The sequence below is a fragment of the Pararge aegeria genome, chromosome 8 (assembly GCF_905163445.1).
Source record: "Pararge aegeria chromosome 8, ilParAegt1.1, whole genome shotgun sequence".
NCBI lineage: Eukaryota > Metazoa > Arthropoda > Insecta > Lepidoptera > Nymphalidae > Pararge > Pararge aegeria.
The window spans coordinates 3,989,609-4,008,241 of record NC_053187.1 but is presented as its reverse complement, the minus strand read 5'-3'; the positions used below and the strand labels follow the sequence as shown (position 1 = coordinate 4,008,241).

The window sequence follows — 18,633 nt, the reverse complement described above, 5'->3', positions numbered from 1 at the left end:
CTATGTGCTCTGATTCCGTGGGACTGGGCCGAGAGTTGTAAGGAGTTTTCTGTTAAACCGAACTGTCACTAGATGGCGCTCTTTTAATACCATATAAATAGTAGTTAACTTTTACGCGATCGAATAATTAGTAGTATATCACTCACAGTAAGATTTTTAATAGAGAAATATTTGAGATGTCTCATCACATTTTAAAGTTTATATAAAAATCAAATGAACGCCAAAGAAGCTTTGTATGTAATGCTTCGTAGTATTAAATCAATTGAGATGGTAATAACTTTAGAAAAGAAATAAAAAACAAAATCATTTCCACATCTTTACTGACACATGAAGCACGAACGCCCACGGACAACGACAGCTATCTTGTCAAGCTTAACATAATATAACCGATAGGTAATCTCTGGTACAGGCAGTGGGGCATACGCCCTTTTAATTCTAAGTATAGAGTCGACAATATTGACCGAATTTAGCAAGGAAACTTCTTTGCTAAGTATTTAACTTAGCCGACATAAGTTTTTTTTAATGTTTAAAGACGAGCGCTTGATTGCAGTCACGTCTGATGGTAAGTGATGATGCAGCCTAAGGTGGAGCGCGCTTGCCTAGAACATGCCTATTCACTCTTATATAGTTACCTAAGTTGTCAAGTCTTGGCACATAAAGTTATTTTAAATATGTCATTAACTATACAATATGAACTGCAGGGCTATTCTGTATCTCAGTTGACATCAAATTTAGCTAGCCACTGTGGAAGGTTGTCATCATCGCCCAAACCATTATACATTACTTTGGGTCAAAATGAACTCAGTTGGAAACTCAGGTTTCATAAAGCAAAATATAGATTTAACAAGTTCTTTGGTGGCAACTTTCCACAGAATGTGGCCGCAGGAAGATCGTTTTATGCCCACTTTATTTAATCGATCTTTCATTTATTACTTGTAGATGTCAAAAACAATGAGTTAATTAAGAAATTTAATTATAATTCTGTGATCATAACAATGGGAATTTAATGATTCTTTTTATGATCTTATTATACGTTGTTAAATATATATTTATGCATCAATATTATCGACTCATATTTAAAAAATAAGATTATTAAAAAAAAGAATTTGCTCGTTTCACACGCACTAACGTTTCCTCGATACAAAGTCAAAATTATTCTTATTTGTTTAAAACGCAAGTGACTTAGCATTTTAAAAACAAAAACAATTATAATAATAACCTAAAAATAACTAAAGCATTGTTTTGTAAAATGCAAGAAACTAAACATTTTTTTTTGTTTTTAATTATTATTATTGATCACATAATGTAATATTTCAATGAATGCAAACGTGATTGTACTATTTGGTTTCGTAGTCAATTTAAAAATAGAAAGAAAGTATCAAAATAATAATAACGGTTCCAACTTGGTTTGTGCACAAATCTCTAAACTCAATTGAGAGATCTTGATGTAACTAACCTATTCTATCCCTTTTCTTAGTATACCCCGCGAGAAGAATAGCACTACTCCTAAACATGGATTCTAACTCACTGGCGTCTATACGACTATATGACCATTGGGAAGACTGCTGTCCTTTTGGTTTTGGTTTCAATTGATAAGTTATTTTTTTTTGTAGGTATAATTGAAATATCATGCAGATTTCCCAACTGATTGTATGTGGAACAACCTTTGCCTATAAACAGAGCAACAAGTGCCGCCCTGTGTATCAACCTGAGGCGTAAGTTTTAAGCCTCATATTTGCCTGGAATTACATCGACAATAATACAGCAATATAATAAGAGTTTATTAATTCTTATTATTATAACTATAGCCCGGAAACGGTTTTAAATTACCTGTAACCGGTAGTACATTGTTATTTTCTTTAAATGATTGAACGTTTTCTCACGGAATCGAAATTACATACTTAAGCGAACGATATCATAACGTTTAAACGTAGTTGAGAGATTTTGATGTCCAACCATTTTAATGAAGCATTTTTGTCATACTCCGTGATGAACAGATGGACAAAACGTTTAAAGTTAACCACTATTTAGACCTCTCAGTTAATTTTAGGATATGTGTACTAGTGAGTGAAACAAATAATTTTAGAAGACCATTTCTCAACTCAGCTCAGTGACAGCTGTCAAAAGTAGTATACAGCGTGTCGCGAAAATAATGGAAACAAAAACCTCCCTGGTCTACTGGTTTATTCTCTAAACTGATCAAAGTGATTTTAGAAAATTGAACAGTGCCTTCCACTTACGTTTGAAATTTTTTATTCATTATTTACGGGACACGCTGTACAATAAAAAATCATAAACTATAGTCTGCATTAGAGATGATGAAGTATAGATAAATAAAAGGCGTATATACTTTTGAGGGTTTCATAATTGATAAACAGCAGCAGGCAGATATCATTTGTAGAAATTTCTCCAGCGGCCGTAAAAAGTGAATTAAAAGCAAGAAACGCTATTTTCTAATATATTTCTTTTTTGTATGTACTCAATATAATCTATTATTTTGTATATAGTTTCCGTAAATCAAGTTTGCCAGTTTAATCAATGATTCGGAGGTATTTTTTTAGGTTCTTTAACGGGACAGTTGCAAGGCATTTATTTTAAGCTTTAGGTTTTTTATTGCGCCGTTTTTTCGCGTCAGCACTTTCAGCAGGCGGCGGTTTAGAGCTCATCGTATTTGGTGCGACGCCGGTCTTGTTGTATAAGTTGTTCAGAAACTCTTCGGGGCTGGAAGGGTAAAAAAATCTTTGTAAAATACATTATTATTCAGCTAATTAATGACCCATTTAAGGCACGATCCTGACTTTTCGGGGTGAGATAAATAGCTTGGCCTCTCTTATATGAGATATACAGCTTAAATAGCTCTCTTTAAAGCTTAAAGTCCTCTCTTATAGGAGAGAGATATCCAACTTAAATTCCTCGCTATAAATCAATTCTTCTCTTAAAGGACAGAGATTTACAGCTTGAAGCTTTCTTAGGTAGAAAGAGAGATATAAAGCTGCTATCTCCTTTAGGAGATACATATAATACTTAAAGCTCTCTCTTATAGGAGAGAGGTCTCCCCTATAAGCGAGGACTTTAAGTATTGTGTGTATCTCCTATAAGAAGCATGGATTTCAGCTTGAAGCTATTGTATGTAGAAGAGAGATACAAAGCTTGTTCCTCTCTTATAGGAGATAATACTATCTCCTATAAGAGAGGAACCTCTCTTCTACATACAAGGGCTTCAAGCTTCATATTATACTTAAAAGTACTCTCTCTTATAAGTGATTAAAATATCACTTGCTTCAAAAGCGAGGGAAAACATCTTGAGGAAACCTGCATGCCTGAGACTATAATATAACTTTTGTTTTCCTTATCCCAAAGTCTTGATCGCTACAAAGCGATAAGGCCGCCTTTTGTATACTTCTTCTGTCTGTGTTTTCTTTTATTCTTCTTCTGTATTTTTATTTGTGTGCAAATAAAGAGTAAAAATAGTGGTTGATTTCGGCCTGAACCCTTCTCATGGTAAGAGGACACCCGTGCTCTGTAGTGGGCCGGTAAAGGTTTGATAAGATGATGTTTATTGCAACTTGTATATCTACATTTGCGCCAATTCGTTATATTTAAACTTTTAAAAGAAAAGCGGAGTCAGCTAATTTAAGTTCAAAAATTCAAAATTCATTTATTTCATGTAGGCCTTATATAAGCACTTTTTAAACGTCAAGTCTGTCTGTGTGTAGCGACTCTACCACCGGTTCGGAAGGCAGATTCTACCGAGAAGAAGCCGGCAAGAAACTCAGCAGTTGCTCATTTCCAATATTAACAATGAATAAAAACACCTAATTTTTTTTAAGACTGTTCCTTATGAATTAAAATAGTTTTCATTTCTGTTGTTTTTGAAATCGTTTGCTTTCATGGTATTCCTAAGAGAGTAGATGGACTTTTTGATTTTAAACAATTATGAAGCCATTTTAGAGTTGATATGAGTACCTTAAAAAAATCAAAGTTTGTATTAAACGTAAGGTTATAGAAAAGTCCTATTTTAGTATAAACGACTACGTAATCGATAAAAAAGCTTGGGTGTGAATTATTGCTCTAACCAGGTTACTCTTCTAACATTTTAAATGAAAATGTGAGATGGTGATAACGAAAAGAAAACACCCGGCTAAGTTTGTTGTGGGCTTCTTCTTAGAACAGGACGCGTTTGGAACCCATAACCCATAACCATATTCGTAAACTTAAAACTAAAGCTACGATAGTTTTAAGTTTACGAATATGGTTACAACCATCATCTCACTACCGTGTAATTCTCATGTAATGTACGCATCAAAAGTGCCACCTGCCTACATGAATAAAGATATTTTTGACGTATTAAATGATTGTTTTTTTTTCCGAACAATGAAGTATGTAATTATTTTATAAGTGGGAGAAGATATAGTTACCCAGTGGAGGGGCGCTGGTTGGGATGGAAGTCCGCAGCGGCCGCTTTGTTTCCTAGCACGATGCGGTATTGTACCACGTGGCAGTCCGGCCTTAACTGCTTCAGATTCTTCTTCTAAACAAGACAAACAATTCTTACTTATATTATAAACGCTTGTTTGTTTATTTGTTTGTTCGTTCCTTACGCCCTAACTGAGCAACTGATCAACTTGATTTTTGGCATACAGTTGGATGAAAGGACGGAGAGTGAAATACTACTTTTTAACCCAAGACGAGACAAAAGGTTCCCACAGGATTTCTAAAAAAAAAACAGTAACTATCGCGGACGAACAACTCGAGCAACAAATAGTAAGTAATGTATTATTCAATTTAATAAAAAAAAACTCTTAATACATAATGGTCTTAGAGCTACATAAAAAATATAAAATATACATAATTTTTTAGGCACCATTTATCACTCTACTTTTCTCATCTATCTCTCGTTCTAATAAAGTGTTTCTCTCTATTCGTCCTTTATTTTCCTAACTGTGTAGTGTTGCACTAATGAAGAGTTTAAATAAATAAATCAAAATCAATGTACCGATAAAACAAAAATATATTTTAAAGTTTTTAGTTTCCATTTCTTTAGTTAATATTTCCCTATCAATATAATGAAGATGACTCAACTAGTCCAGCCCTTGAATTTTATACACATATTTAGGGAGTTGTGACAAAATATGCAATCTGCCATTTTTTGGCGGCGGCCATCTTGGACCGATTTTCATCAAACGTAGCAACACTCTCGACTAATTCACCATTCAGACAAAAAAACAATATTAAACTCGATTCATCCGTTCGGGAGCTACGATGCCACAGACAGACATCCAGACACGTCAAACTTAATACACCATGTCTTTTTGCGAGATGCATTTAAACTAGGTTAGTGGGATATGCTAGTATGCTGTAACGACAATTTTGGCGCAGTGTCGATCTCTGTGTATATATAAGTGGGTGATCCCGGCTTCTATACCCTGCCGAAAATGAAGAACTGGTTGTTTCCAGTATCATGCACTACTATCATGCACAAAAGCACTGCATACCCTAAAATTTTTGTATAACTCATGAATGCGAAGGATTTATCCATTTTATGCATACCCTGGTCTAAAACCCTGTGCACGCCACTAGTTGTTTCCCGCCTTTTAAAGGGTTTTTTTTACAAATCCCGTGGGAACATTATTGTTTTGCTGCGATAAAAAGTAAGCCTATGTTACTCTCCGTCGTTTAAACTAACTCTATACCAAAAATCAAGTTAATTGGCTGCTTGATTAGGGCGTGATAAAGAGACAAACAAACACACCTTCGCTTTTATAATATAAGTTAGGATTAAACTAACCATACACTACACAACACACATGAAACACTAACGAAAATATTACCAAAAATCTTTATCCAAATAAAGATACGACCTAATACAAAGTTTTAGTCATTTTATTACTGTCTGCGAATCTTACCTGACAGCTGGCCCACTGGGTTATCTGGTACACCGCGCCGTCCATGCACGCGTAGTACATCACTAGCAGACCCATCATACTGGACTCCGCCCAGATATCGCCCTGCAAATACAAAACACTCAAACAAACACATCAAACAAAGAACCTTTGGAAGCGGCAGATTGGAATACCAATATTCATCATCTAACCGGGGAAAGAATAACAGGTATTGGAACAAATTGGATTGTCTATAACACTCATCGTCTAAATTAAGCTTTACGATTGATTTTCGCTATGGAAATCGATTGATAAATCTTTTTTCTCTATGCACAGAACACGAAGATACGCGTTCGTAATTTAAAAATTCGTTTTTTCATATTTGGTCCTTACACTAGCACTTATACGTTCCTACATAATACATGTTTCCATTATTGTGAGATGACGGTTATATTTTACATATCGTCAAAGATAAGTCGTTACAGAAGCACCTACAATATAATACGGTTTCAGAAGTGGGATTCATACCTATGAACTTCCCGTTGACTCTTAAAAAGGAACTGAGTGCTCATTGTCTCTTTAAAGAAATGTAGTTTTAGTTATAAAATCGAAGCTGAGAACATCTTGAAACTGTTTTATATAATTTTGACAAGTTATGCTTTTAACGCTAAGGACTTCTGAGAATGCGGAGTTAGAAAGATTTCTGGAGAAGGAAAAGTTAAAAAAGCTTCTCATTCTCCAGAAATCTTTCTCCGGTTTTTTAAACCAATAACCTTAATTGTATAAATTAATTATTATATTGTATGTATGAATGTCTTTAACGTACCTCCTTCGCGGAATGTCGTATCTTGCACTGCGCACAGTACCGGGCCGCGTAACACGGCCGCTCTGTTAACACGCGTTTGTGGCGGCGACCGCAGTTTGTACATCTATGGAACGGCGACACGTACGTTCAATTTACGGGCGACGTAAAAAAATCATCATCATTATAATCCTATATCGGCCCACAACAAGACACGGGACATCTGCATAGAGGGTATGCAGATGATATAAAACGAAGAAAATCTCCAGTACAAGTTATAAATAACTTAAGGGTTGGCTTTGCATAAAAGCCTACCCTTAAATTATTTATAACTCATACCGGAGATTTTCTTCATTTTATATCACCTGCATACCCTGTGCATACCCTCTACGCACGCCACGACCACTGACCACGCTGGCCAATTGCGGATTGGTAGATTTCACAAGCCTTTAGAACGTTATGGAGAACTCTTAGGCAGTGGTGCGTGCTGGGACCCGACCTCGGTGTCCACGAAAGGAAATCCGAAGCTTTAGCCACGAGGCTATCACCAAATACTAAAACACAACTAATTAGATCATGTTTCACACAACAAGAGATATTTAATTGCTTAAAAATTAAGGGGTGCGCCAAGAGAGTTGCTCCCCGCGAAACGGAAGTCTTACGTGCTAGGCTATCTCTCGTCGTATCCCGGTCTCTACTTGAGGACCTTCGGCTTCATCACGTGGCTAGCACTGCCACTTCAGCGAGCTAGCCCTGAGAGCTACTTCTTATCTCATAGTGCCTACATATAGTGGCGTGCACTTAATAGATGCACACTAAAAATTTCAAACACCTTGTATAGAAGGACAATTTTTCAATTTTATGCGATCTTTCTGATTTATGCCTACCCTGTTTAAAACCCCCTAAGCTGTTTTTGCTAAAAATTACTAAACTGCAACGCCTTAAATACGTACGATAAAAATAGGTAATTATTTAAAGTCGTTCTTCATATTGCTATATCGAAAACTACAGCAAATAGGAAAATACCGGTTAGATTGATCGGTAGACAAAAAAAAACTAAAGAAGATAGCGTTAAAATCAGATTTGGCGAAACGTTAACGACGTTATAGGTTGAGGAGGGCAGTATGCACGCCATTGCCTACATACCTTATAGTGTTGGCCGCGAACTCCATCTTGTCGTGTAGTTGAGCCAACAGCACGCTCCACTCGCCCCACGCCGCCTCCGCGTTACGCGATTCTTGCGCTCTTTGCTCGTAAGCTTCCCGTCGCTCCTAATACAATCGATTAAACAAACAGTTCAGTAGAAGTACACCTTTTTGTACCGGAGCTTGTCCGGGGAAGTACCACCGTATTTATTTCTGCCCAAAGCAGCATCGTTGCAATGCAATAACTAATCTTGGACAACATAGTCTGCATGCAAATTGCTTTCCTGAAGGTATAGATATCTTCAGCGATAGCATACCCAGTGATAAGCTTAGGTTAAGAAAAATTCAAAATTCATTTATTTCAAGTTGGCCTAATATAAGCACTTTTGAAACGTCAAGTCTGTTTGTGTGTAGTGACTCTACAACCGGTTCGGAAGGCAGATTCTACCGAGAAGAGCCGGCAAGAAAATCAGCAGTTGCTCTTTTCCAATATCAACAATTTACATTTTAAATTTTAAAATTAATTTTTCTATCATTAGTGAGAGATGAAAGCGGAGCCGGATGCTTCCAGGCAAAATTGTCATTAAGAAATTCATCAATTGCATAATAACCTAGCTGTAATAAATGTGTTTTAACATATTCTTTAAACTTATGCATTGGTAGGTCCAAAAATGACCTTAGGAATCATATTATAAAAGCGTATACTCAATCCCACAAATGACTACTGCACCTTTCGCAGACGATATGTCACTAATTTATGACCATTAAATTAAACAAAAAGTGGCAAAAAGGGGCCCCCTTTAACTAAACCTAGAAAACGCTCAAATCGGATGCCTACATTAAAAAAACGTTACACCAACTCTTAGATGATGAATAACGACATTAGGCGCCATCTAAAGTTACGACACCGATTTGGCGTTGCGCAATGTTAAGGGAACTCGTAAACTGACACTTGACCGATGAAAAAAATATAGAGTATTTTCAATATCGTGTACATTATTCTACTAGTCAACCCCTTTCATTTGATACCCTTATTGAGGGAGATGTGACAAAATATGAAATTAGACATTTTGTGGCGGCGGCTATCTTGGACCGATTTTCATCAAACATAGCTAGGAACACTCTGTATTAATTCACTTTTCAAACAAAAAAAACAAATGTTTTTATATGCATACTAAATTTATAAAAATTGATAATTCCTCCAAGTGTAGGTAAAAACACTAACAAAAATTATAAAAATTAAAAAAAAAAACAGAATCGTTTCATCCATTCGGGAGCTACGAAACACACACACTCAAACTTTAAAACAATAATTTCTGTCCTTCACTCTCTGTTTTTGTTCCGGCTGATATCCGAAACGGTTGGACCTATTTCGACGGGACTTTCGTTTGTAGACAGAAGTTGTTATAAGTTGCAATGAGGTGAAAATAAAACTTACCGGTTCTCCAATAATGTCAAAAGCGTGCTGCAATATTTTGAACGCCTCTTCGGCGCCGGGCTGTTGGTTTTTGTCCGGGTGCACTAGGAATGCTTGTCTGCGGTAATAGCGTTTTATCTCCTCATCTGTGCACGTCACACTCACACCAAGGATGCTAGAAACGGACATTTTGTAAGTATACGGCCCGACTTTTATTTAGGGTGCAGAGAAGAGAATGAGGGTGAAAAGAAGTTTATATTTTATGAAACCAAATATTATTTAACTACTGAGTCATAAAATTATATATATACTTTGTAATTTAATTATATATATACTAGCTAGTTATATTTCAATAATTTCTACTATCCTATTCCGTTCTAACAGGAATCAAAAAATCAAATATCATAAAAATTGGTCCAGCCATTCTTGATAAATGGTGTGACTAACACAACTTTCTTTTATATATACATATATATATATATATATATATATATATATATATATACATACAATTAAATAATAAATTATATAGTTTTTCTATATTATTTATATTTGGATGAGCTATTGTTGTTGTATTATTGTTATATGTAAATTATATTAAGACATATTTTTAAAATATTGCTCTATCCCGTTTCCATAATAATTTATTTTATCCTTTCATTGAGGATTGTCTGGAGGAGATCGCTTAAAGCAATAAGCCTCAAGCCTTTGCGCATTGTTATTTTTGTTGTATTACAGTTTCCAATTTTTATTATCCTTATGCCTTAATTGTGTGCAATCAAGAATTTATCTATCTATCTATGTATCTAAAATTTACAATCATCATCATCAACTCATTACCGGTCCAGTACAGGCTAATTGGCGCAGTGGCCAGCGACCCTTTCCGAGTCCAAGGCTATGGGTTCGGTTCCCACAACTCGAGAATGTTTGTGTGATGAACATAAATGTTTTTCAGTGTCTGGGTGTCTATCCGTATATTATAAGTATTTATATTAGTCATAAAAATGTTCCTCAGTCATCTTAGTATCCATAACACAAGCTACGCTTACTTTGGGACTAGATAGCGATGTGTGTATTGACTTGTGAAGTAAATAACTGAATATACTAATATTTAGTTGTTTACTTCACACACCTTTGAGAACGTTATAGAGAACTCTCCAGCATGCAGGTCACCTCACGATGTATTCCTTCACCTCCAAATCAAGTGTTAGCAAATCTGCCTTTGTGTGTACGTTTGAAAAAACGTATTTTCAAGGTAAAAATAATGCATAATCTGTGGTCGATATAAGTTGGTTGAATTCCTAATTCAAAATGACAGGAAACCAGGTGAAAAAGAGAGGTCATATAAAATGGCGGGAAACAAGAGGTAGAGAAGAAGATAGAAGTATCAAGTCAGGAATGATGTCAACTAAAACACTGTAATGTATGAATGAATAAATACGGAGTTGAATGTATGAATACGGAGTTTTTTCACCCGGCCAGGACTGCCTTAAGATTATAATTACCTATATGGATCTTTTCCTTTACAGGCCAGCAATCGTTTCATAGCTTCCTCACCAGTCGCTGGCAGTGGTATGTTTGAGTTTAGCTTTGTTGAATCACTGCCACCCTCCGTTTCAGTTTCTAGAACAATACAATGAGATTCATCAGCACTGTCACCTATTTCATTTATGTCTGTTGGGCACAGGATTCTTCTCACTTATCAACAAAGAATATATGGCTTTGACCCATCACAATGTTAGAATATGGTGTGGTGGACTTGGATAACCATCTAAGAGAGTGTTAGGTTTTAATAATTAACAGTAATGATTATGTGCAATCATTGACAATGCTAATTCCAGAACTGTGAATTTTGTTGCCAGAAAAAAATTGTAACAATATGCTATCTGTTTAATTTGTTAGCACCATAAGGATGGAGGAATACAAAGTAGCTTAAATGTTTCCCTAAATATTAGGTTAATATCTACAGCATCTGTTCTTTAAATAAAGCTTATGAGTTCATTTTAGGCTCGTTTGAAGTAACTTATTTGATATCTTTAAGTACCATACATACTTTTATAGCCCAATTCTTGAGGAAAGTTCTAGCCTACTTAACATCATGCTACTGGTAGTTTTAGAGAGAGGCGCGTTCAAACAAACAAAAAAAAATTCAGTTTTACGATTAATTGAAATCATCATTACAAAAATATAACTAAGCAAAAAAAATTTGAAAATCAGTAGCTTAGCTTAGCTAACTTTACCTAACTTTCTTAGCTAAGTCCTATTTTCAAAGATGGAAGCCTCATTTATATCAGTGCAAGGCTGTAAATACAACATACAATCTACTGATCCAGTCAGAGTAGAAGGGAAGTAGATGTTGTGCCAAAGATAAGTTACCTTTTCTAAACCATTTCATTTTCCGCCAAAAAGCAAAGCGAGTGTTGCCAAATTTTCTGTCAATATACATAAAGAATTTGTTGCTCCCAAATGTGGTCATCCAGTCCTTGCTACTGCGCCATACAGCTTGAGAGCTGACATAGGTCTGCGTGAATACGGATGTACTCCTGGAAAGTAATATGATGATAAACTAACATTAACTATTTTTAGTTCGGAAAAATACCTGTAATAAATAGGTTTATTTTTCATTATTTTTACCAATCAATTTCCTATGTGCCCTCTTCATTTATACAATTTTGGCAAAGTGTATTGTTCCCAGTTGGCACAAATAAAAGCCAAAAACAAGCTTTGAATTGAATTTCATTTCATAATATAGTAGTGATTGGTGTGCCCATGTTAGTTTCCTGTTATATACAACTACAAATATATATTTTCCAGGTTTATATATTATATATTATCTTTTCAACCCTAGCTTGACTTCATGTCTGATTTTGATCAGGCTCGATTGTCAAAAAGCACAAGTATAACATAATGAAAAATGGAAATAAATGACTTTGGATCCTAATTGTTTTATACAATTCTTCGACCAACCAGAGAATTTTACACATTCATTGATATCTATCATTTAGCATGACCTATAGCGGTGCGGCAACACAAAACATTATAGTGTTAAAGTATGTCCTAGACATAAAAATCAAACTTACAAATCAAAGGATAAATGAAGACTCATACGACATATGTCTGATAGTAAATAAATAAACCACACAACTGCCTTCCAGGTAGCATCTCCCCAACGTTCTAAATAGTTTTGTACCAGACCCATGTAGCCTGGCTTGTTCCTCCTCACTTTCGTTTGGATACTCTTCTTTTTGTCCTGTACAACTTTGGAACTCTTGTAGTGGGTGCGAGCCTCTTTCTTCTTTCTAGACTTAGTACCTTCAATTTGACCCTCCTGTAGGACAAACTGAGATGCCTCTTCATCCTCATCTAAATTAAAATCATCTTCATCCACATTGCTCTCAGCATTCTTTGGCTGGTCTAATCTTTTGTCCTTTTTCTGTTTCTCCTCAGTTTTAATGAACACAAATTGGCTATCATTATCTTGTTCCAAACCCTCCTCACATGTTATGTCGTCTAATGATGACCATTTACGTGACATATTGTTACGTTTGTTCTTTGTTTTTTTGCTAGTTTTTTGTTGCTTTTCAGTGTCGTCTGTGTTAAAGTCACCAGATTCACTTCCCGATGATATTGTTGAGTGCAACTTCTTGTCAGATTTTTTGTTGTCATTGTTATTCTGTTTTATAGTTTGGGGTTTGTCAGTTTTAATAAGCTTAGTGGGTGTTTTATTCTCCACAGAATTTTGAGGTTTAACTTTCTTTGCCTCAGGTGGATTATTTTTTGCGTTCTTTGCTAATACATCAGAATAACTTGGACGCATTGGTTTGACTTCAGCCACTATGCGTTTTTTGGTGTTATTGTCAGCAAGTGGAACATTTTCATTCCTCTTTGGTGAGTTTTCAGGCTTCATTTGAACCAAAGGTTCAATACCATTACTTGATATAGTGGGAGCATCAGGATGATTTAGTGGATAGTTTTGTCCGAATGGGGAGTAAGTACCGCTCAAGTTTGGCTCCCAGTTACCCAGAACATCCTTTAAGAAGTTTGAAGTTGGGATAGTTGATGGTGGATTCACATTTTCCTGGCTAAAGGTGCTATGTTGGATTGTCGTAGAAGGTTGCACATGAGCATTGTTTATTGTAAATTCCTGGTTCAATGTGAAAAGGTGAGAGGGTGCACTTTGTAACGGCACGTCGACTAGGCCCTGATTATTATTGAAAAGTTCATACTGACCAGCCATTGGGAAAATTAGCTGTTGGTTATTTTCATCATAGAAGACTCTGACCATCTGTCCGTTACCTAAATTGAGCATAGCATTGCCGTAGTTCTGACGGGTAATACGATTTACGTTCGGGACTGGGGTGAATGAGTTCTTATCGTCTCTATTCTCGGAACTTTGCATAAAGGACTTGTTATAAACATCACTGCCGAATGTGTTCCTCGCGTACATGTTTTCCGGTGTTGCGTTCGCGCTAGACGGCATTGCTGTCTGTTTTAGCTCGTTTAAACCACCAGGTGTACAACTCTCACCGGTTTCCACATGGTAATTCCATGTATTATCGTTAAATCTCGGATCATCTGTTGGCGACCTTGCCATTGTTATTGACTTTTAGTCCACGCAGAAATTAATTGAACACACAAATTTAACTCATACGAAAAGATTGGGCATTGTTGTAGTTTATAGATTAGTTTTAAAAATATTTGCTAAAATATTTGTCTTTTCAATTTCAAGAATTTATGACATTTCTTACTTTTCTGACATATTTTATCTGTTGTTGTCAGTTGTTTTTTTTAATGTTTTTCAATTCAGCACAGACTAAGATAGCTGACTATACAACCAGTGCTGCCAGTGTAAATTGTTCACTGCGATATATTATTGATTATGGTTACAAAAACTACGTTCTACTAGACTCTAGTGAAAACAGTTATAGGGGTCCATAAAATACATAGGCCTCGGAACATAGATTAGTCATGACGACAATTTTGAAAAACAGCCTTTTGATGTTCGGAAGTATATACTGTATCCAAAAAATATCTAATTTTTGCAGAAATTAATGGTTTTGTTGCTAGAAGTTGCAAATTATATTCAAAAAAATATATATCATTATGTTGCCAATAAGTAATGTAAGCTCGTCGTAAGCAGTGATTTGCTCTTATACTCGTACCTCATTAAATAAATAATAAATAAATATACTACGACAATACACACATCGCCATCTAGTCCCAAAGTAAGCGTATCTTGTGTTATGGGTACTAAGATAACTGATGAATATTTATTATGAATAATATAGGTACATAAATATTTATAATATATAGATAAATACCCAGACACGGAAAAACATTCATGTTATCACACAGATATTGTCCAGTTGTGGGAATCGAACCCACGGCCTTGGACTCGGAGAGCAGGGTCGCTGCCCACTGCGCCAATCGGCCGTCAAAAATCTGTAACATATACTTAGCGCGTTTCTGCCAGCCAGATATTTGAAAATTGACATAAAAAGTACATAGAACTATGGAGGGTAGAGGTAAGGAGAGTCATCTTATATGGGAGAAAAGTTGAAAAAGTGTCCAGTTGTATGCACTAAATAACAGTTCAAAAATCCTCCACAATGGCGCTGGTGGATGCACAGGGTATGGTATGAATGTAGCAATCGTAGATGAATTGAAGTATGCCGAGTTAAAAAATTTAATGTCATTATCGACTAAAGTAGTTAATTATTGAGAATTTCAACAACTTCCGTTGTACAAAATATTGTGGTAAATATAATCTTACTTCCTTGTTTATTTTTTAAGCCTACTCAGATGACAGATGACTCTCCTTACCTCTACCCTCCATAGGGTAGAGGTAAGGAGGATCATCTGTGTATATGAATAAGTGTCGTCAAAATGTATTAAATTAGGATGGCGCCACATTTGCATCAGGGTAACTCTTAAAAGAAGCGCCAAATATAAATATTGTTAGAGTAGGCTTGAAAAATAAACAAGGAAGTATGGAGATACAAGGAAGTAAGGTTATATTTACCACAATATTTTGTACAACGTAAGTTGTTGAAATTCTCAATAATTAACTACTTTAGTCGATAATGACATTACATTTTTTAACTCGGCATACTTCAATTCATCTACGATTGCTACGTTCATACCATACCCTGTGCATCCACCAGCGCCATTGTGGAGGATTTTTGAACTGTTATTTAGCGCAACAACTGGACACTTTTTCAACTTTTCTCCCATATAAGATGACTCTCCTTACCTCTACCCTCCATACATAGAACCTATAAAATGAGGCACAGATTAAATCCATCTGGTGTAGTAGATTTTTCGAAAAAAAAAATTCGTAGTCTGACTACTGGGATGATGTGCGTTTTTTTTCCGTTTATTTATTTAGTCATAAGACACACCAGCAATTAATTGTAACTTAGCGTTAGCTGGACGTAGGTATTATTACCTACATCGAGTGTACACTACATGATTTGGCTCGGTCTAATCTTTTAAAAACTTAATTACTTTTTTATAAGTTCTAGAACTCATTATTTTATGCAAAGTTTTCATTACCTTACAATTCTTTTGTAATTAAGCTAGTAGGCAGATTGTTAACTTATCTATCTTATAAAAATGCACATTCTATTCAGTCTCGCAAGAAGTAGTTCGAGTTGTCTGAACTGGGGAACGCGGTTTAATTTTATTTAAAATGATTCCATTATTAATTACTTTATTGCTTGGTACAGCGATTTCAATGCAAATGTCGAGAGATCCTGCCTTGGAGCAAATAGTTATGTTTAGAGAGAGAAATCCGGTAAGGCGTAAATCTTTATACCTAAGTTTTGATCATCGTCAAAGGTTCCGGGTGATCCGTTCCTGCCATCGTTCGCTATGACTCGTTTCGCAAAGGACTCCGTGCCGTGTGCAAATACCGTGTCATGGTCTTGACGACCACCCTGGCGCGGGCGCAGCGGTGCTTTAAAGTGGAAAATCCTGCGTTCGAACCCCGGCATGGGTAATTTGGGAAGGCTTGGCCGTGGTTAGTTACAGCCTTACCGACAAGTGCCGCTAAGTGGTTTAGCGTTTAAGTACGATGTCGCGTACAAACCTATTAGGTGACGGGCAAATAAGATAGCCCGTTACCATCATAGACTGCATCATCGCTTACCATTTTTTTTTTTTTTTGGGACTTTTCCAACACGGATATGCCAGCCCCATCATCCCTTAAGTAACTGGGTAACAAACAACTTAATTATTATATTAATACCTTCTATAAGAGAAATGCAACAGATACAATCTGTTATTGCTGCCTACGCAAAAATATCTCAACAACAGACCTGAAACCTTCTGTGGTCGGTTGAGAGAGAAGGCTCGTTAGAGCACCCACGTCAAATCTGTAGATGTTGTACCGCCGCATAACATCTAGTCGCTACAAATTGTATCTGCTACATTACACTAGTACATGCTGGACATCATCCATCGTACCGCAAACATCGCAGAACTAGCTTTCTTCATTAGAAATGCGAACTTATTAGATGGATAATGTCCAGAACGCAACCTATGAGCTACTACTATACATTTCTACTTAATCTAATATTAGCAAACCAAGATCGCTTACCATGAGGTCAGGTTGCAGTCAAGGGCCACCACATTTTTTTTAAATTCCATTCCAGTAAAGTCGCATTATAAAAAAATTTGGATATCGTGTGCACTAATAACTTGGGTAATAGCATAATAATAAATGGTATAAAATAAAAATTTATCATTTTTATCATCCTTTTTAGAACCCGATCGGCATGCTTACCACAAGTTCAGGAGCACCGGTTTCTTCCACTGACGCCAATTCTACATTGAACACACGTTTGTTATTTAACGAACATTTCATGGACTTGATGGCATCGTTTGTTCGAGAGAGAATTCCTTTACGCATCATTCATGCCAAAGCCGCTGGAGGATGGGGATACTTTGAAGTAACACACGATATCACACACGTTTGTAGAGCAAAATTGTTTAGTAAAGTCGGCAAACGAACCAAAGTAGCCGTCCGATTCTCACCAGCGTTTCAACAAAGAGGTGGCAATGACTTAGATCGAAACCTTCGTGGGTTCTCCGTGAAGTTTTACACCGAGGATGGAATCTTTGATATAGTCGGTGCAAATGCACCTGTATTTTGCTACAAAGATCCCCGCTTGTTTACATCGTTTGTACATTCACAGAGTAAAAACCCGGTAACTGACATATATGATCCGAACATGATATGGGATTTTTTGACTCTTACACCTGAAGCTTTGTTCATGTATTTAATGGCATATTTCGGGGACCGTGGTATTCCCGACGGATATCGGCACATGCCTGGTTTCGGTGTTCACACATACCAAGTAGAGAATGTTATTCGAGAAGCGTATTTCATTCGATTTCATTTTACACCCGATGCTGGGTTGAAAAATTTGCGATCCGATGAAGCTAGACGTATTCAATCTCGAGATCCCGACTATTTCACCAGAGATTTGTACAGAGCTATTGGTAATGGAGACTACCCAAGCTGGACTGTTAGCATTCAAGTCTTGACATTGGCCCAGGTGCACGAATGTGGCTCTTACGTGTTTGATGTAACAAGAATCCTACCCGTGGACAAATATCCTTTATGGCCAGTGGGCAAGTTAGTATTAAACCAGAATGTAGTAAATTATTTCCTGGAGACTGAGCAAATAGCATTTAATCCAGCGAATTTAGTTCCTGGAATACTTGGAGGGCCTGACCATTTATTTGAAGCGCGTCGCTTCGCTTACAAGGAGTCCCAGTTTTATCGCTTAGGTGTTAATTATAATAAAATCTCTGTTAACTGCCCATTTAATACGAAAGTTTTGACATATAACAGAAATGGCAGACCACCAATAGGGGCTAATGGATATGATATTCCTAACTACTACCCCAATTCATTTAACGGTCCGGTACCATATCTTGATAATAATAGCACTACTTTAATTGAATTAATCGAAGGTAAAGCTAATAACTACGACCAAGTAACTGATTATGTAAACGGATTGAACGACGAAGAATTCAATAGATTAGTTGGAAATATATTGTACAGTTTGCGTCAAGCGGTTAAGTTTATACAAAAAAGAGCTGTCAGAGAATTGACTTTTATATCTTCTGAACTTGGTCGTCGAATTGCACAAGGTTTATTATCTGATGAATACTAAATGATGTAAGAATTATATTTGAAGAAATTGTGGGTTAGAAATTATATTTGAAGAAAATGTGAATTATATTTGAAAATAATCCACAATTTTTAATTGTGGGTTATTGAACGAAGGTACATGCTTTTCTGTTTATCCTGCTTGTACATTATTCATAATATTTGAACATGATTTGGAATAAATGATTTAACTACTACTATAGTTC

The 18,633-nt window shown here is 36.1% G+C and overlaps 2 protein-coding genes across 2 annotated transcripts; one reads left to right on the top strand and one right to left on the bottom strand.

The window, feature by feature from the left end:
• Positions 1–303: 303 nt before the first annotated feature.
• On the bottom strand, positions 304–13,840 carry LOC120625548 (dnaJ homolog dnj-5). Its single transcript, XM_039892600.1, has 9 exons — positions 12,327–13,840; positions 11,623–11,789; positions 10,752–10,869; positions 9,268–9,421; positions 7,831–7,955; positions 6,709–6,811; positions 5,907–6,008; positions 4,419–4,531; positions 304–2,721 (listed from the first exon to the last, which is right to left on the bottom strand). Exons 1-9 carry the CDS (start codon positions 13,838–13,840, stop codon positions 2,595–2,597), a joined length of 2,523 nt encoding a protein of 840 aa, XP_039748534.1. The 3' UTR covers positions 304–2,594.
• A 2,097-nt stretch (positions 13,841–15,937) lies between these two features.
• LOC120625975 (catalase-like) lies at positions 15,938–18,431 on the top strand. Its single transcript, XM_039893257.1, has 2 exons — positions 15,938–16,042; positions 17,013–18,431. Exons 1-2 carry the CDS (start codon positions 15,938–15,940, stop codon positions 18,429–18,431), a joined length of 1,524 nt encoding a protein of 507 aa, XP_039749191.1.
• The last annotated feature ends 202 nt before the right edge of the window (positions 18,432–18,633 follow it).